Source organism: Letharia lupina (assembly GCF_014066315.1).
Source record: "Letharia lupina isolate WasteWater1 chromosome Unknown contig_12, whole genome shotgun sequence".
NCBI lineage: Eukaryota > Fungi > Ascomycota > Lecanoromycetes > Lecanorales > Parmeliaceae > Letharia > Letharia lupina.
The window spans coordinates 1,508,080-1,524,632 of record NW_023502981.1 but is presented as its reverse complement, the minus strand read 5'-3'; the positions used below and the strand labels follow the sequence as shown (position 1 = coordinate 1,524,632).

Genomic DNA, 16,553 nt, shown 5'->3' with positions numbered 1-16,553 from the left:
AAGTTGCACTAGAATGTAGGACTCAATCGACGCTGACGTTTCTCCAGACTAACCAGCATGGAGCTCCGAAACCCTCTGCAGAGTCTTTCGTGTGAGAAACATTGAGCCTTAGCTAGGAGGCTGAGACCCAGCCCAGGTGTTTAAGATTCCAATCTACGCTGGGTATTATCACCATCGACTGTGTTTAGATCTACAGATCACAAAGAAGAAACCGAATTCTTGGGCCATCTTGCTGTGCCAGTCCTATCTAGGAATACTATCCAAACGTGTGAAATCCTTGGGGGAGTCGTATTCTTCTTAGGATATGATTAGCTGTTCGAAGACCATCATACCCCACGCTTTACATATAATTATAAAGGATCGTGACATAACTCTGGATATAATGCAATCAGTTATACTGAGTCCGTGACTATTCATTTGCATTGGGAGAACCTAACCTACAAGGAGAAAATCATAAAGTCACTGGAAAGAGGATGAAAGCCAAGGCCTTTTTTTCTGAGACCGTAACGATACAGCAGTGCGAGATTTTTGCTACAAAGAACCCAAGAGGTGTCTCATCGCAAATCTAGACGAACTATGCTTCTCCAGCACATTTTCAAGTGGCACCCCTCGAGACACATTTCAATTCGCTGGCATTTTCCCCTCGTACTCAATGCATCTTGTCTGTGCTTTCTGGTACTCACTCCGCACTATTGGCAATAGCCTTGAAGTCGTACCTTCGCCGGTTTGGTGGAACCCTCATCTTTTGTCTATCAGGCCAAGTTACTTTCTTCATAGTCAGCTTTGGTGCTTCCTCCTTTCCTCTTTCTTCGTGCGGAGCTCCACAACGAGGATTGTGAATAGTATCAGATCTTGGTTCCGGCTGCGTGATAGAAATCTGTCAGTGTCTATACATAAAATCTGACTATAGTGGGCTCTGCCGGATTGGGTTGTCTTCACCTGTGAATCACTGTCATATCATTCTGAAGCTAGCGACTAAGCAAAGACTCTGAAATTGCCTACTCCTTCTTCTTCCTTGGACGACTAAGCAGCTTCTTCAAATGACTGCCCCTTCCTCTCCCCCAACGACTAAGCGAACGACTAAGCAACCCTCCCATTTCAAATTTTCATTCTTCAGTCACCATGGCACAACACAAATCAACATCCCTCATCATCAACTCCCATCAGCCACCCCTTCCACCCACACTCCTGTCTGTACAGCTTTCATCCTCATCTACATCCTCATCCGCGCTACCTCACAACAAGTAACCAACCCACTCACTCGCCACGATGGAGTCCAGCGAAACCCACAGGTCATCGCAAGAGCCGCGAAAAGTGCTGCGGACACCAAGAAAGCTCCCTGTGACAGACAGCAAGGGCGTCTTGAAGTAAGTCAATCATCAGAGAGAAGATACCGTCGAAGACGACACTCTGACGGTGCCCTAGGCAAGCAATCTTCGCTCGCGGAGGGGAGAAGTTGCAAGAGGAGATACAGCTACAGGAAGAACAGCAGCGACGGGACGACGAGCAGCGTGCGTTTAGCGAGATGCTAGCGCGCAATAACGAAGATTAGGAGGCAGGGAGGAGACGAGAAGGAAAAGGACGAAAGAGGGAACATGTGACTGGGTAAGATGAACTGTGGCAGAAGCATTGCGGGAAAGGTATACTGACGGTGCACTGTCGTTCAGCACTCCCCATATCCTTCGAGTCCGGATCTTCAAACGGACCACACAGCCTCCGGCAGCTCTTAGCGTTCTAATTTCATCCAAGGTTCAGAACTGGCACCGGAAAACTTGCTGATACTCGGGCGCTCGTATCTGGTGTATACCCAACGACTTCGGCATCGGGGAGTCACCGCTCAACTATTCTCAAGCAATTGTCGCCGCCTACGGGTCTGGAATCTGGGTCCGGGTCATACGGTGTCTGGAAGTATTCAGCATTCCACATCTCCAAGACCGAGACGCGGCATTGGATGTCTGCCGATCCCTGTACAGGAGATCGTATTGGGCGAATATCGAACCGTGGGGGGGACTCAGCATTCAACCTCTTTCCAGCACTTGTCACCTCCTCCGAGTCCGGGATTCCAGGAAAGATCACACGGCGTCCGGAAGCACTTAGCATACTGTCTTTTCTCCAAGATTTGGACTTGGCACTGGAAGCCTATCATTCCCTGTTAGGGAGATCGTCTTCGCAGGCTTCTTCTTTCCATAGAGAGTTATAGAGTTTGATCTTATCGAAGTCTTTTTTAGCCAGAACACAACCAAGACTTCTGAGAGAGATCCCCGCAGTCCTCAAGCCTTCCAATGAGATCTATGGTTTGGGCTTCAACTATGACTCCTGCACCCACATTAGCTTCAGAACTACTAGTGTATGGAAAGCAGAGCTTCAGGCACATTTTCCTACCCTTACCGTCCGCTATCCTATTGGGAGTAGGTTCAATGGGAATGGCCGCCAACGCAGTCGAACATTGGGCACTAGTATACTCGATCTCCTTGGCTTCATTCGAGATCTGCCCGATGAGCTGTCTACATTGAAAACATTTATCCCATTCATTTACCCGAACCCGAGTTATTCGCTCCGTGTATTGGGAAGAAAGGTGAAAGCGCAACATTGCCGACGGAGCGGCACGACGAATACGGGACATTCGACCCCATCGTGGTCAAGAAGACAATAACCCTGTCGACGACAGCGATGCTCTGGCGGAGCTCGCTTTTGATGATAGCGCGGTCTTCACTCGCATGTCCTCAACGTCTTTGGTCGCTTCATCGCGGACGAGGCTTAGAAGTTCGAACCCACCAAGACTCAAGCGTTCAAGAGCGTTGCTGAGTTGAACGCTGAAGCTAAGGACCTTCGCACTGCCACCGCCATGCTCAACAAGCCAGACAATCTCGTTGGCGTGCTCCCTTTTCTGTGGAAGGACCGTTCCGACTCGCATCAAAAGAAACCATCCAGAAGACCGCTATGTGTCTGCCGGTCCATGCCTCAGTGTCGGGAAAGCCCTTGAGCCAGTGGATTCGACGACCACTGTTTACCACTATGGCCCAACCACAAGCCGAGAGTCGAATCCAATCTCCAGGTCCTACCAAGGAAAACTCTCATACAGCCTTCGAGCACAACGCCACGCTAACCCAGAGAAGGGAGAAAAGAAGCTCCTCGCTCAACAGAACACTGACAATGGCTGGACGATTACCAGAAAAGACCACCGTACCAGTACATTGCCCCAGCGGCTCCTTTACGCTTGCATTCTCAAGAGCCAGGAGTCGACTTCGACGAGCGTCCAGAAGCACTGGCTTTATTCGCGTTTTCTCCCAGGTTGGAAATTGCCAATGGAAGCCCCTCCCTGTTTAGGGAAATGAGATCATCCCAGCTCTCGCAGACGAAACGAGAGCCTGATCGACAACCGCACATCTTTCGTCCAGAAACTTGGCAACCGCAATCACAAGCAGGAAGCGCTCTTCCACGATGCCTATCTACCTCGTCCACGGTTCAGGATCGAGATTGCCTCAGGCTCGGTACTGGAAATGGCGAAGGAGACTTCGGTTCTGGGAAGATGGAGGGCAGGAGGGCCGATCGATGTCCACCAGTTGCGTACTACGCCCGTCGGCGTCTCTTTGCTCCCCAGAAGGTGCGGTAGCAGATCTCGGGGATTTCCATCGACTGAATACCGCCAGACCTTTTCGAAACCAGGGAATCAGACCACCAAGTCCGCGAATGCTGTGTCGGATGACGGGGATACTGTACAAAGTGTACTCACCGAACTCACTGCGACTGACTTGGGGATAGAGCTGCTAACAAGAGCTCTTGGGAAGGGCGAAGAGATATTTTGACGACATGAGTATTCAGCAGCTTACCCATCTTCTGGCCTTGCCAGCTGCGTTTCCAGTCCAGTGATCAATGGTGATCAAAGCATTCAACGAGAATTGATAGAGACCGGAGCCGAAAAACCCTCCAAATGCCATCCCAACGCCTCATTACCGTGCTCCCGAAGTCGGTGTTGTAATCAAGAACACTTCTCCATTGGTCCCCCGTTCTGGAACTAACCACAAACAACCTCGTCCTCGATGACCTCGTTTCCCCAACGAAAGGCGGCCCATGGCCCGCCCAAACACGACCGGGCTTCCCATCGAAAACAACCCCACCTTGTGACCACCTCCCCCATTCTCGATCAACAAAGACCTTCTATCAACACCACCCGAGTCAAGTCCACAACCCTAGACATACGAACCCCTGAATCCGCCTAAGATACCACCCACTCATTGCTGCGACTTGAGCCTCCGAGGAAGCAAGCGCGGTGGATCATCGCCGTGGCCATGTCCATCTCACAACATCCGCAAGAGGGATGGTTCGAAAATTCCCCAACTCCCAACTCTCCAAACGAGACGCAACGTGCCCGCCAACGGATACCTAACCCCCCTACACCGTCAATCCGCGCACATACGAAATCCCCCACAGCCGTCCAAACCCCGATCAATCCGGCCTCCGAATCCGCCCGTCTAAATCAGCTGCAGCGATCTCTGCCCGCTTCCAGTCCCAGCCTTTGCCACCCTCCACGTCGAGAATGGATACTTCGAGCGTGTCAAAGGGAGGGCGGGGGAATCTCATCGTCCGCGCTCGCTCAACCGGCGATCCAAGAAAGCAAGAGAGAGACCAGGCTCCCAAGCAGCCGACTTCGCGTCTCTGGATACTCAGTTGTGGAACGACGCGGTGGGCAAAGACATCCGGACCGCTCAGGCCACAGTTAACGAGACGCGAGGGGACGAACGCTCCAACCCGACACGCATGTATGTAAAGCAGAGGAAGGACATTGCCGACGACCATCCGGCCCAGTCCGGAATTGCCGTGAGATGACCACGACCCCGAAGCCATCTGCACCATATCGGCAAAAGAGGGGTTCTGAGCGAGCATGGGTAGAGCGGTTCGCCCGCCCCAAGGGACTCACGCTCGAGTTCGAGACCGTGCTTCCCAGGCAACCGTGACCGGCGAGGATCCCATCAGCTTCCCGAGGACAACGATGGATGCGCTCTTCTGGATTTGACGGACATCAATGGCGGCGATGTCGGGGGAGTTATTGGGGTCACTGTGTGTTTTGAATAAAGGCTCTTAGCACGAGCCCAGGTTGGTTTCGGGATTGCGCGGAAAGGGGGAGGGCGGAGTGGGAGTGATACAGATGTGCAGGCGCAGGAGGTGAAAGCGGAGGGTTGCGTCAGTGAGATTGTGTCACAGCTGGCCATCTATCAAGTAGAATGGCTTTCTGCCCAACATGTACACATTGCCGATGGCTTCTGTTCCAAGCACCCAAGGCTATCTAGGGTTTCGCTGCCGTGTCATCATGAAGCCTGACCTCAACGCAGTACGCCAGATCGTTACTTACAGCCAAGCATTACGGTTGTCCTTCCCCTTGACCTACTAAGCCAGCTCCCACATAGCCAACCCCCCAAAGCTCATCCCCACCCTTCCCTTCTTCAACCTGTACTCCCCCACACTCAGACCCCTGCCACTCTGGCCATTCAGCGTCTCAACCGTATAGGCACTGACCCTCTGCCCCGGCGCTCCCAGCTTCTGCGGCACAACGTCCGCCCACCAAAACATCCCGTTAGTGTCAAAGGGAACAAAGTCATCCTCTCTCCCATCAATACCGTGGATCGCTAGGATGAAGACATATGGTTTCCCTGCGCCGTTGCGTACGGGATCCCAATGTTCACAGATGCGCGAAAACTGGAAGCGGACAGTTGGCCCAGCGTGTGCGGAGGGTCGGACAGGTAGTTTGAGATATTTTGGCAGGAAGGTCGTTTCGCTAATGCCCTCTTTCTCCGCAACGCCGGAGTAGACCTGCAGCAACGCTCCACCCGTATCACCAATTATGTATTCTTCCCAACTCACTCTCCTACCACCCGAGCGGAAGAATTGCGATTTGTTGGTGGGGAAGTGCCGTAGCCCGAACTCATCATTCGACATCGTGAAAAAGCGCGGCGAGAAATGCTTGTTATAAGGCTGGCCCTTCCCATTGACGTTACCCGCACCCCAACAGCAGTCGATGAGCTTCCACTCTCCGTTATCGATCTTAACAGCATTCCAGGCATGCGTAGAGTATTCCGCGGGTAATGGTGCGCCCGGAGGTAGGGCAGAGAAACCGAATCCTTTGCCGTGGCCGCCGACGACGACAGATTCGAGACCAGCCGTTGTAGCTATGGCAGTAAAGAGGCCAGCATAGCCTTCGCAGACGGCAAGCCCACTCATGAGGGTCGAAGCAGGGGTGGACGGTTGGACACGATTGTTGAAGAAGGCTTCGACATCGTAGGATATATTATGGTGGAGCCAAGTGAAGATTGCGCGGGCTTGGTCTGTAGGAGACGAGAAGGGAGCGGTGAGTTGGGTGGCTATCCAATCGAGAGAGGGAACGGATTCCCGGGGGAACTTGGCAGCGTGGGCGTCTGGGGCGGAGAAATCGCGGCAGAGGAGGCAGGAGAGTGCGGAAGTAGGTATTTGGGGCTGAGCCTTGGGATTTGTGGAATGGAGTTTTGTGATATCGGGGCGAGATGTGAGAGGAACAGGCGGTGGTGCTCCGGGCTTAGCCGGCCCCGGACTTGTTGCTCTGCCGTTGGCTCCATCGGTTGGTGCTTGGGCTTGGGGCTTGTTCATACCATAGGAAAGAGCAGACCTGGCTGGCATAGGAGGTGGTCGCTCTGGCGAAACTCGCGTGGTAGCCGTGCCCGACGCTGGCCGTGCGGGTCTTGGAGGAAGCGATGGCGTAATCGGCGGAGGCTTTATCTCCACAGTTGCGACGCTGGATGTCGACTTAGTGCCCACCAATGGCATCCTAGCCCTCTCCACATCCTTGTACCCTGGGAAGGCCTTTGACTTCTCAATATCCTGATATCTTTTCTCCACATCATCCTTTGTCCGCTTGGGGGGCAACGGTGGTAAAGTCGAAGGATCGAAGACCGGTGCTTTGACTCGGCTTCCGTCCATAGAAGGTGTCCTCGAATGCACAGTCTTGGCCGTTCCGTTGGACAGAGCAGACATTGTGGAGATGTTTGAGAAGGTCGAAGAGATTGACTCATTTGAAGCCTTCCTGCTCAGTTGCAAGTTCTCAGATGGTCTCCTGGGTGGCAGTGCAGGTGAAGGTTGTGTAGACATTTTCCTCTCGGGTAACCTTGGAGGAGGCGCCGGTACAGGCTTTGCAGGCTGCGAGACCCTTTGACCTGTTCGAATGATATTCGTAGGGGGTGGTAGTACGCCGTGTCTTCTTGGCCCGTTGGGCTCGTTGCCAATGCCATTGCTCGACAGCGCGTTGGATGCTGAAGTTTGAGGCACGCTTATAGAATGACTTCTTTGCTCTATTTGAGGTCTCGTCTGAGTATACTCTGGCGGAATGTCGTCTTTTGAAGCATAGGCGGTGATTGGTGCCCTGCCAACTTGACCCAGGTTCAGAGCGGCAATGCGGGCCTGGATAGAGTTTGTTTGGCTCTGTTCAGCCATTGTGTGTGAGTGTAACATAGGATCAAGTATGCTTGAAAAGAATGAAGTCTGCTCTGGTTAAGTAGCGAAGGGGAAGGAGTGGATGGGCTGGGGAGAGACATGTCTTGGCAGGATCTTATGCGGTTACTTATGGTACTTTCCAGAGCTTAGCGACAGTGGAGGCTGTGCTACAGCTTGATATTCCTTCGTGCATATTGTTAGCCGCTAATTGCCTTGTCACCATCATGGGAACTTGGAGGTATTGTAGTATATTGATATGAGACAGCGTATTACTACTGTGTGAGTGAGAGAATAAACGTTGCCCCGTTCCAAGCTTTGAGATCCTCATTGGCCCTTACACTAAAAGTTGGCTCACAACCAAAGCTTTCGCCTATACTACAACAGTACAACATTGTTCTAAGGTACCTACCTATACATTTCCAAGACTCAGAATAACATAAATAGACGCGGCACTCCTGCGGGTTATATTGGTTTCTGGTACATAATCTCATTTCTGAAAAACAGCATCATACATATTGTCGAAATGAATAATCATTGCCGTGCAGCACCGGCGACAACTTCCTTGATGGACAGGGTATGTACTCTTGCTTTTCCCTAAATGCTACCCGGCAGTATTCACAGTACTCCAGGTTATTCCTCAAAACCATCCTCCCTAAAACCATCCTCCCTAAAACCATCCTCCCCAAACCACCCTCCCTAAAACCATCCTCCCTAAACCACCCTCCCTAAAAGGTCGCACGATAGGTTCGTTGCAAGTAGAAGACCCATGGAATCGTGACTCGTGAATGCATCATTTTTGCAACATGCATGAGATGAGGCAAACAATGGCTGTAAGCCGGCAATCGGCAAAGGAAAGAAGTGCAATTTTTGTAACAATTCTGTACATGAATGGTAAACCGTGACGGACGGGCGTTGGCCGTTATCTTCGACTCAGTGCTTTTCGATGCTGTAGTATGTACAGGTTCCTTGGGGTATCGTAGCGACAGGATAAATCATGCTCGTAACGCCATGATGTCGTGTGTATGTATCCGAGATTCCTGGCAATGGATGTGTATTTACGTCGAAGGGTTGATCGAGGCTTCTTCTCTTTCTTTGATATGTGCGGCTTGTATGCGCAGCGACTGGGACATCTCTCGGGTGACTGTCGATGTTAGCAATGCTTAGTATACTGAGCAAGCAATCGACTTACCAGGCCAAACGGCAGCTTTCTCAAACATGCGAGCATGGACCAGCAGAATCTTGCTGCCATACCCGCAGTCCTCCATCTTCAGCATGTCTGCTGCTATTGGCCGGCTGTCTGCCAGCTTCGTCTCTGCGCTAGTAAGGACTTCGTTGATCTTCTCTAAAATCCCAAGATCTTTATCCCCCATTAACATGATGCCTGGAACCTCGGTAAAGTCTATGTTATCTCTACCGAGTATGCCCAAATAACGACCTACTCGCTCTTGGACCGTTGAGACCCACTCAGCAAGGACTTGGGCGCAGTCAAAAGCGCACAACGCTGATTGTAGGGGAAGCTCTCTGGAACTGAAGTCTGCGAAGGTGACACCGAGCTTATTGGCCATGATCAAAGCGTTGACCGCTAACTCTGCTGCAAGAAACAGCTGCTTTTCCCTCGTGGTGCATTCTCCAGATCGACCATTGGGTGGATTCTCTGATGCTGTAACGTCTACATAGGCGAAGCCCTCAAGCTTGATATGAGAGGATGTCATGCTGGGAGAGCTACTTGTGGTACTGGAGACAGCATCTGATTCGCCGCTGGGGGTGCTGGAGCGAGGCGAGTGACCGGCGTGTTGGACAAATTCATTGCCACAACCTAATTCATCCGCCATAGTATCAAAGTCACGTCTGAAGAAAGCCTCCTTCGAACGTCCGAGGTTCACGTACAACCGAACGTATGCGAGGTCCAACAACGGTATGCAGTCAGCTGAGAGCGAGCTTGCACCGAAGGGATTGGGCCTTTCAATACTGTGCTCCGGGTTGCACGACCACGCTGCTTGCCATGCTTTCAGAGCAGGCTTGATACGATCATGCATTGCTTGAGTCTCCACTGGTGTCCACTGTCGTCCCATGTGCCTCTGCCGCGTCTCCCAAATATAGTTGTGGAGAGCGTTGATCAGGATGAGGCAGCCGAAAGTGCTTGGTCGGATGTCGCTTTCTGGAAGATCTTCGAATTTCATGTTGGGCGGGTCACATGCCTGTCGCACGCCGTGACGCCCCTGCTGCGAACGCTGGCTTGCTGTCAACAAAGAGCTAAGTGCAGAAGCAAAGGACAGTGATCTCTGATCTGACGTAGCACCCCCGAGCGAGTGCCAAGTTTCGGCAGAGTCGGCAGCCCAAAGACCTTCATCACAAGGTAAATCGAGCCCAATCTCCGAGTTCATCAAAGCTGGAGCATGGTTGTAAGCAGAGACTAGAAGGCTTGATAAGATGAAGACAGCGTATAGTGTTCGCTTGCACTCTTCGCCCAGCTTCCAGTAGTGCCATTCATTTTGAGCATCGAGTATGCTGTAAGATCCAGCACCATTCCACTCGTCACCACCCATCTGTGCGTCTTCTTGCTTGATGTGTGGTTTAGTCCCATGTGCAGAGCGAAACCCCGGCACCGGTTTTGTAAGCTCAGCTGCTCGAGCTAGACTGACAAGGGCGGCACAATGCGTACTTGCGATGCCTGCAGCAGTCTTATCTCCACAGTTGTGACCATAAATGACATTAAGCAGCATAGCCTGTACGAGCCATAATGGAGTGTTTTGAGCATAGCTCTCATTTGAGCCATGGTTTCCATTGAGGGCTGCCGACATATCTGCCTTGCGCCGCTCCTCCAGATACAAATGTATCATCTTCTTGGCCATCTCAAAGAGCTCTTTCGAAGCGCTCAGATCGTATTCGTACAGAGCCCCAATAGCGGCCATAGCAAGAATAAGGGAGCCCCCTCCTCCTGCAATGCTTGATTGACCGCAAGCGAAGTGTCCACTGGAAGCTCGAAGGCTGCTGGTAAATGCTGGAGAGTCGAAAGATAAAGACGGGATATGCAAGAACGGTAGATGAGGGTGAAAGTACTGAATGTAGGCAGCTACATAACGTTGGAGATCGTAAGTGCTCGGAAGCGGAATGCTGCTTATGCTTCTAGACCCGGAAGAAAATACAGGAGACAGAGGTGAGGATACCTGGGGATGAGAAGTCTTCCGTTGCCTGAACATGGATGGCTGCGAGAGACTTGTTAGAAGAGCTTGCCGAGTTGCGTCAGTAATGGAGTCCGTAGAAACAGAGGTCACAGAGCTTTGTCGATTGCTGCTGCTAATAGATGCTGCGGAATTGCTGGGAGTATCCGAACTATTATTCATGGACGGATGAAAATAATGGTGGCTCAATCCAGGTAGTAAGGATATTGGGGTCTGGGAACTCAAAGGTGGGGGAGAGGAGAAATACTGATCGCCATTCCCCATGTTTGTGTTCAGAGATTTCGGAGACAATTGGCTTGGGGGACACAGATCAGGAAACGGCTGCGCCGATAGGTCCATAGAAAAGGCCGGTGGAAAGGCCGCTTGAGACATTGAAGCATTCGGCCATGCTCCCGACGCGCTCATCGAATTGTTTGATCCATCAAGCATGACCTCATTCATACCATCAGGGCTACCGGTGCTAATTGCGGATGGTGAGGATCCATCTATAGCCTGCTCGTTGTATTCGTGGAATGACATCTGATGGTCAAAATTGTTCATCCAGGTAAAGTGTCCATCATTGTCCATCACGGGTTGAGCTGAGTGGACACCTGAAAACCCTTGATGATACGGTGAATGCGCCATGTCGAAAGCAAGATTTTGCGGAGAATTGGAAAAGTGTAGCTGTGCTGGATTCACAGTCGTTCCGGGTCCATACAAGATACTGTCCATATCAATGTCACCACCAAACCCTCCGAATGGTGGAGCGGTACGTAAGCTTGCACCAATGTCGATACCCTGGTGCTTTGTCTCGAGCTTTGGTAGCACATGGGAATTGCCATGATGTCCAGTCGCTGATGACATCCCTCGCAGGGGGTAGGTGCCAACACCTGGGAGTCCATGCGAAAATCCATTTATCCCGCCATGGTGACCAAGGCCAAGGCCTATGGCTTCATGCCTGGAGGCGGACGAATTTGCGGCCGCAAGCAGTCCCAGAGTCGGGCCGTCTACATGGCTTATGGTATTCGCTCTTGGGCGCATGGCGCTAGCTCCTGTGGTTCCAGAAGCATTGTTCGCCATTGAGTTTTTACGAACCCTTGTAGAGCCTCCCGGAGCTGCGCTACTAGTACTCTCTCGCCTTGCGCCTCTTTGCCTTGATGGCGGCAAGGCCGTCAAGTGCAGCTTCTGCTGATGCCTTAAAAGTAGGTCCCGCCTAGCAAAGCATCTGGTGCACTCCGGACAAGCGAAAGGTTTCTCTTTCGTGTGAGAACGTTCATGCCGCTTCAAATGCTCGAGACGTGCAAAGGACCGGGTACAAGTAGCACAAACATGAGGTCTGGGCTTATCCGTCTTCGGAGGGGGGAAGTTGGGGTTTGCATTCTGTCCGCTATTCAAGGACTTCGCATGCGGGCGAGCTATGACCTAATCAGTACCAAAGCTGCTATCTTTCATTGGGAACAACAGTGTAGATATGGAGTGCGGTGGTCAGGACATACCAATGCCTTGTCCGCTGGCATGACTGCTGCTATCGGCACTTGTGACCCCACCAGAAGCGTCAATGCTGGTCGAAGGCGCGATTGTATTCGATTCAAGGGCTGCTGACATATCCGAGAGCGATTTCATGACAGATCAAAATGCCGCCAGGAACGACTGGACTGACTCCTTCTCCAGAAATAGAAGTCTATGCTCGTCTTTTACGAGTCCACCGTCCGCAAAGACCTAATCCTTCGGCTCGTTGGGAGAAAGAATATAATAACAATGGCTGTAGAGCCAAATTCTCAATATGTGGCACCGATTGAACGCGGAATGGGATGAAATGGGCAATGACGAGATTGCAACGGGCACTAGCGTTGAGTCTTCGATTAGCATACGAATCATGTAGAGGCAATGGAGAGTAGACGTCGAGTCTGTTCGCCTACCCTATCACTGAAGACCCAGGCGGATAAACGGTATCGTGCAGATGCAGCCAGCCGTCATCCAAATTGCAACTTCGCAATGAAGAAAGCAAGCTGCTCCTGGCCGCTGGGAAAGGTTTGGAGTATTGTATGTACGTGCGATTGGCGGTGGTGTGGTATGCACAGTGTTGAACGTCGTAGACTCCAGCCTACTTTGAAGCGCTCGGCTTGCCGAACGGTGTTTCAGGTCTGTGGAGTGCAAGTGATGGTCTGGGGGGCGAAGTCGGACGCCGACCGAACCGTACTGGGAAGATTTGCTGGTAGTATAATCTGAAATCGTTTCTTTTCTTCCACAGGCCGTGGGGGCGCGTGTGTTTGAGGGCGCCGAGGCTGTTTGTTTTGGATGGCGGTTTGGATGGCGGTTTGGATGGCGGTTTGGATGGCGGTTTGGATGGCGGTTTGGATGGCGGTTGGGATGACGGCGACCAAGCGGTTGTCCAAAATGTCAAGAATCATGAAGCATGCTTAGTGTTGCGAGAGCATGTGAAGGTGTATTATTGTACTGCGATCAATCAATTGGATCTTCCGAGGAAGTGTGAAGACAGAGAAGTGTTGAAAGAATACCTACGGACGGCAATCCGACGTCACGAAGGCGGTTCTTTACCGCAGGCAGCTGATTGGCGAGAAGGAGGCAAAGGCCGATGCTGGACGTAGCCTGGTGTTGATCGACCGTCATGCGCAAGTGGCAGAGACTGGCTCTGGCCACCAATATTTTAGTGAGTTGGGATGTTCAACTTCTGGCGTTGTACATGTGTGCGATCAATGGTTCCTGAGTTTAGGTACAGACAGACAGGAACTGAGGGAAATCAGGCAAAAGGAAGGGTATACCGATACCCCAAGATCCGGGGGATGCATAGAAGCTCTGTGAGCCCTGTGAAGCCAAAAAAAGAAGTGGAACCGCGTTGCAAGCGAGCCTTTAGATCAGACCCTCGCACCCAAAACACTTTATCAGTTATGCAAGAGTACTTTCATCAGAGCATGGGTGAAGCATGGGTGAGGCATGGGTGATCCCATCTTCACACAATAAGAGGCTTACGAGCATTATTCTGTGCATGCGGGACTAGACCACGAAGGCACAAGGATCAGCTCGTGATCTGAGCTGGCCAAGGAACCAGGGTTGAACGGCCGTCTTGGTGGCGAGCTAAAATAAAAATAGTGAAGAAGTTCAGGCGAAAAAGCAGCGGCAAAGGGCTGTTCTTTCCCATCATTCAAAAAAAGACGGGAAATGCACCGACACATCTCGGGAAGAGAGTTCGCGGTATGGCATTTTCAATTCGATCAGCGCATTGAATTTTTCAGCCCATTCTTTACTATCATTATTATTCACTAAGTATTTTTTATTATTCTTCACCCACTGCAAATCTCATGGAAGCCGTACCTACTTCCCACTTCTTTCCAATTCATTTGTATTCTCATGGGAAAAAGGGGAGAAGCAAGTCATCTCGTGACCATCTCTGACTAACGTGGCAGTCGGCCCCGTGGAGAGAATAGGTAATACTATTACCAACCATCACGTTCAAGCGTAACGCTGGGTCTGGCACCTCGTGGCGAACCATACGATGCAAACGGTTTTCAGGTCCGGGAGTGTCACTACTGCTTGCTGCTGCTGCTTTCTGCTTCTCCCTCTCAGACAACTCTAGCCCGATATGATCAAAATCCGGGGTCTAGCGGCGTCTTTGCTTGGAGGACCATTTCATGTCTTGCATGCCGTACCCGCCTACTAGCAAAAAAGCTTTGGCACCTGGCCGTGTACTAGGTACCACTATCCATGTACTAGGTACCACTATCCATGTACTAGGTACCACTATCCTTGTATCTTCTGTACTAGGTACTAGATTTGCGCCTAGAGGCTACAGAGCAACTCGCAATTCACAACCCCCTACCGGAAGGTGGAAACGAGCCGACACGCTGAAATTGGACCATACAGATGACTTGCTGTGCTTGGCGCTGTGCTGATCGTGAATGGCCGAATAACGAGCTAAAGAGATGTTCAAGAATGAATGGTGGAAATTTAGTAACGGGACCAGCTCCGTTGGAAAATCATCTGGGCCCCGGTGGAAGATCCTTCGGCCTCGAGGCTCAGCATGCCCGTCGCTCAAAGAGAATGGCAACCCCCTGCCCAGTCAACATTCGAAGTCAAGATGTGTGATCAGCTTACGTGAGTTCAAGAAAGACACCACATGACTATGAAACAAGTTCTTATGGTTCGCTACCTTTTTCTCCTAGCTCATATTCTCATTTTCCACACCCGCTGACCACCCAAAAGTTAATCGGACATCGTCCGAAGCTACCAATGTTGGACAGAACCCTTGAAGTATCCAGTCTCCAGTCTCCAGCTCCAGCCACTGCTCTAGAACTCGGCCGAATGACATTCTCTACGAAATGACGTTGGCGGAAGGCGAGCCCAAATACAATGTTCTGACGAGGCAGACACTCCGAAGATCCCACTACCTTCACAGTGACTCTCGGTCAAAGATGGCTTGGGCCGGGTTCCCGGGCTTCCAAATCCTCGGGCTTTAACGCAGCTGCGAGATCTAACGGGCGAGCAGCAGCGGCGACCAAGTCGATATAACAATATCCAGGACAGCGCATCCGCAAGGACAGGATAAGCCGGCACGAACCAATCGAGAGCCGTTGCCATCTTCCCACGCCTTTATGAACGGAAGGTCAAAGCGGAATTTATGCATCTCCTGGAGCGGGATACAGAGACCAGAATGGCAAAAGGGAGACGCTCTCTAGCCCAGCAGCCCAATGCTCAATCGTTGATGCAGCACACGGCCCTACTACGGCTTCTAGAAGTCTCCAAAGGATTGTGTGGTCCTTTCGACCCACTCATTTTCCGTGTGCGAGAAGCACGTTGACCGAAGCAGCGACGAGTCTTCTGCAAGGTGATGTAGGATGCTGCATATGCATTGCGTTGGCTTCGAACTTGCGTTGTCCTCACATCCCACTTCGCGCGAGAAAGGTGGGCTGTTAAGCGCCGGCCTTAAAAAGAGGGATCTTATCGGAAAGGAAGGCAAAGCGAGCCAATGGGGGAAATTGAGAGACTGGAACAAATTCAAAGCCAAAAGCTGGCTCTACAACGTGCCATATCCCAATATCAGAAGAAACTTATGACCAATAGGAGACATGTGCTCAGCGACGATTATCAGCCAGTACTTGGAGAAATGAAGTCCACTGTGGCCAACACGAGTCGAACAGAGTAGGTAACATTCAGCGCGGAAGAAAGCCATAGTGCAATTCCTAATGAATCTGTTTTGTACCTTTCCGCCAATTGAACCTTTCCGCTCGTCATCGGTCGACTAGCTAATCCTGTCGGCAGTGTTGGGCAGATTTCTCTTCTCTCATCATGTTAGATGTGGTCCATACTCAATTTATGGTCATGGACTGATGGGAACGACAAAACATAGTCAAACTTCTGGCGCTCCTAAAGTAACCACATACTTAAAGCTGGATGTCGAATAGACACAGACCGTAGGGAAAATATTGCCCCGTTTCTTTTCTCGCCAGCAGTATCTCAAAAGTACTCTGGCAGCGAATCCCAGAGAAACCCGTCAGTGGAGGTGACAGCGTGTTCTGCACAGTCCGCAAACCGCACCCATGTATGTAGAACATGTTGGCTTTCAACGCTCATTGAACTTCCGATCTACATGAAATTCTTTCGCCTTCAACTCGGAGCATTAATCAAGCTATCCTCCAAACCACCAAGACCCCACCAGCCTCCCCCCCGCACATCCAGGCATGCAACCAGAACCCCCCCACCCACAGACCGAAGAAGTCTTCCGCACATAGACAGCATCAGTCATCTCCGCCGTCACCATCGCTTCCACCACCCCGACCAGCTCGTCATCCTCCTCCGCTAACAGCTGTCCCTCCATCCGCGCGAACATCCGCACCACCTCCGCCGCCTGGAAAACCTGCCCGAGATGGAGGAATTGGGGCTCCGTGTCCGACAACTATGTTTGCATCGGCGCCTTTT

The 16,553-nt window shown here is 51.5% G+C and overlaps 4 protein-coding genes across 4 annotated transcripts; 2 read left to right on the top strand and 2 right to left on the bottom strand.

The window, feature by feature from the left end:
* Positions 1-1,269: 1,269 nt before the first annotated feature.
* HO133_001420 (uncharacterized protein) lies at positions 1,270-1,552 on the top strand (the record flags this gene model as incomplete). The annotated part of the gene is made up of 2 exons (XM_037292350.1): positions 1,270-1,367; positions 1,426-1,552. The coding sequence occupies 2 exons, from the start codon at positions 1,270-1,272 to the stop codon at positions 1,550-1,552; spliced, it is 225 nt and encodes a 74-aa protein (XP_037151769.1).
* A 2,737-nt stretch (positions 1,553-4,289) lies between these two features.
* Positions 4,290-4,827, top strand: HO133_001419 (uncharacterized protein; the record flags this gene model as incomplete). Its single annotated transcript, XM_037292349.1, has 2 exons — positions 4,290-4,470; positions 4,508-4,827. The coding sequence occupies 2 exons, from the start codon at positions 4,290-4,292 to the stop codon at positions 4,825-4,827; spliced, it is 501 nt and encodes a 166-aa protein (XP_037151768.1).
* A 558-nt stretch (positions 4,828-5,385) lies between these two features.
* HO133_001418 (uncharacterized protein) lies at positions 5,386-7,458 on the bottom strand (the record flags this gene model as incomplete). Its single annotated transcript, XM_037292348.1, has 1 exon — positions 5,386-7,458. One exon carries the CDS (start codon positions 7,456-7,458, stop codon positions 5,386-5,388), a length of 2,073 nt encoding a protein of 690 aa, XP_037151767.1.
* A 1,055-nt stretch (positions 7,459-8,513) lies between these two features.
* On the bottom strand, positions 8,514-12,224 carry HO133_001417 (uncharacterized protein; the record flags this gene model as incomplete). Its single annotated transcript, XM_037292347.1, has 3 exons — positions 8,514-8,599; positions 8,648-12,034; positions 12,116-12,224. 3 exons carry the CDS (start codon positions 12,222-12,224, stop codon positions 8,514-8,516), a joined length of 3,582 nt encoding a protein of 1,193 aa, XP_037151766.1.
* Positions 12,225-16,553: the final 4,329 nt, after the last annotated feature.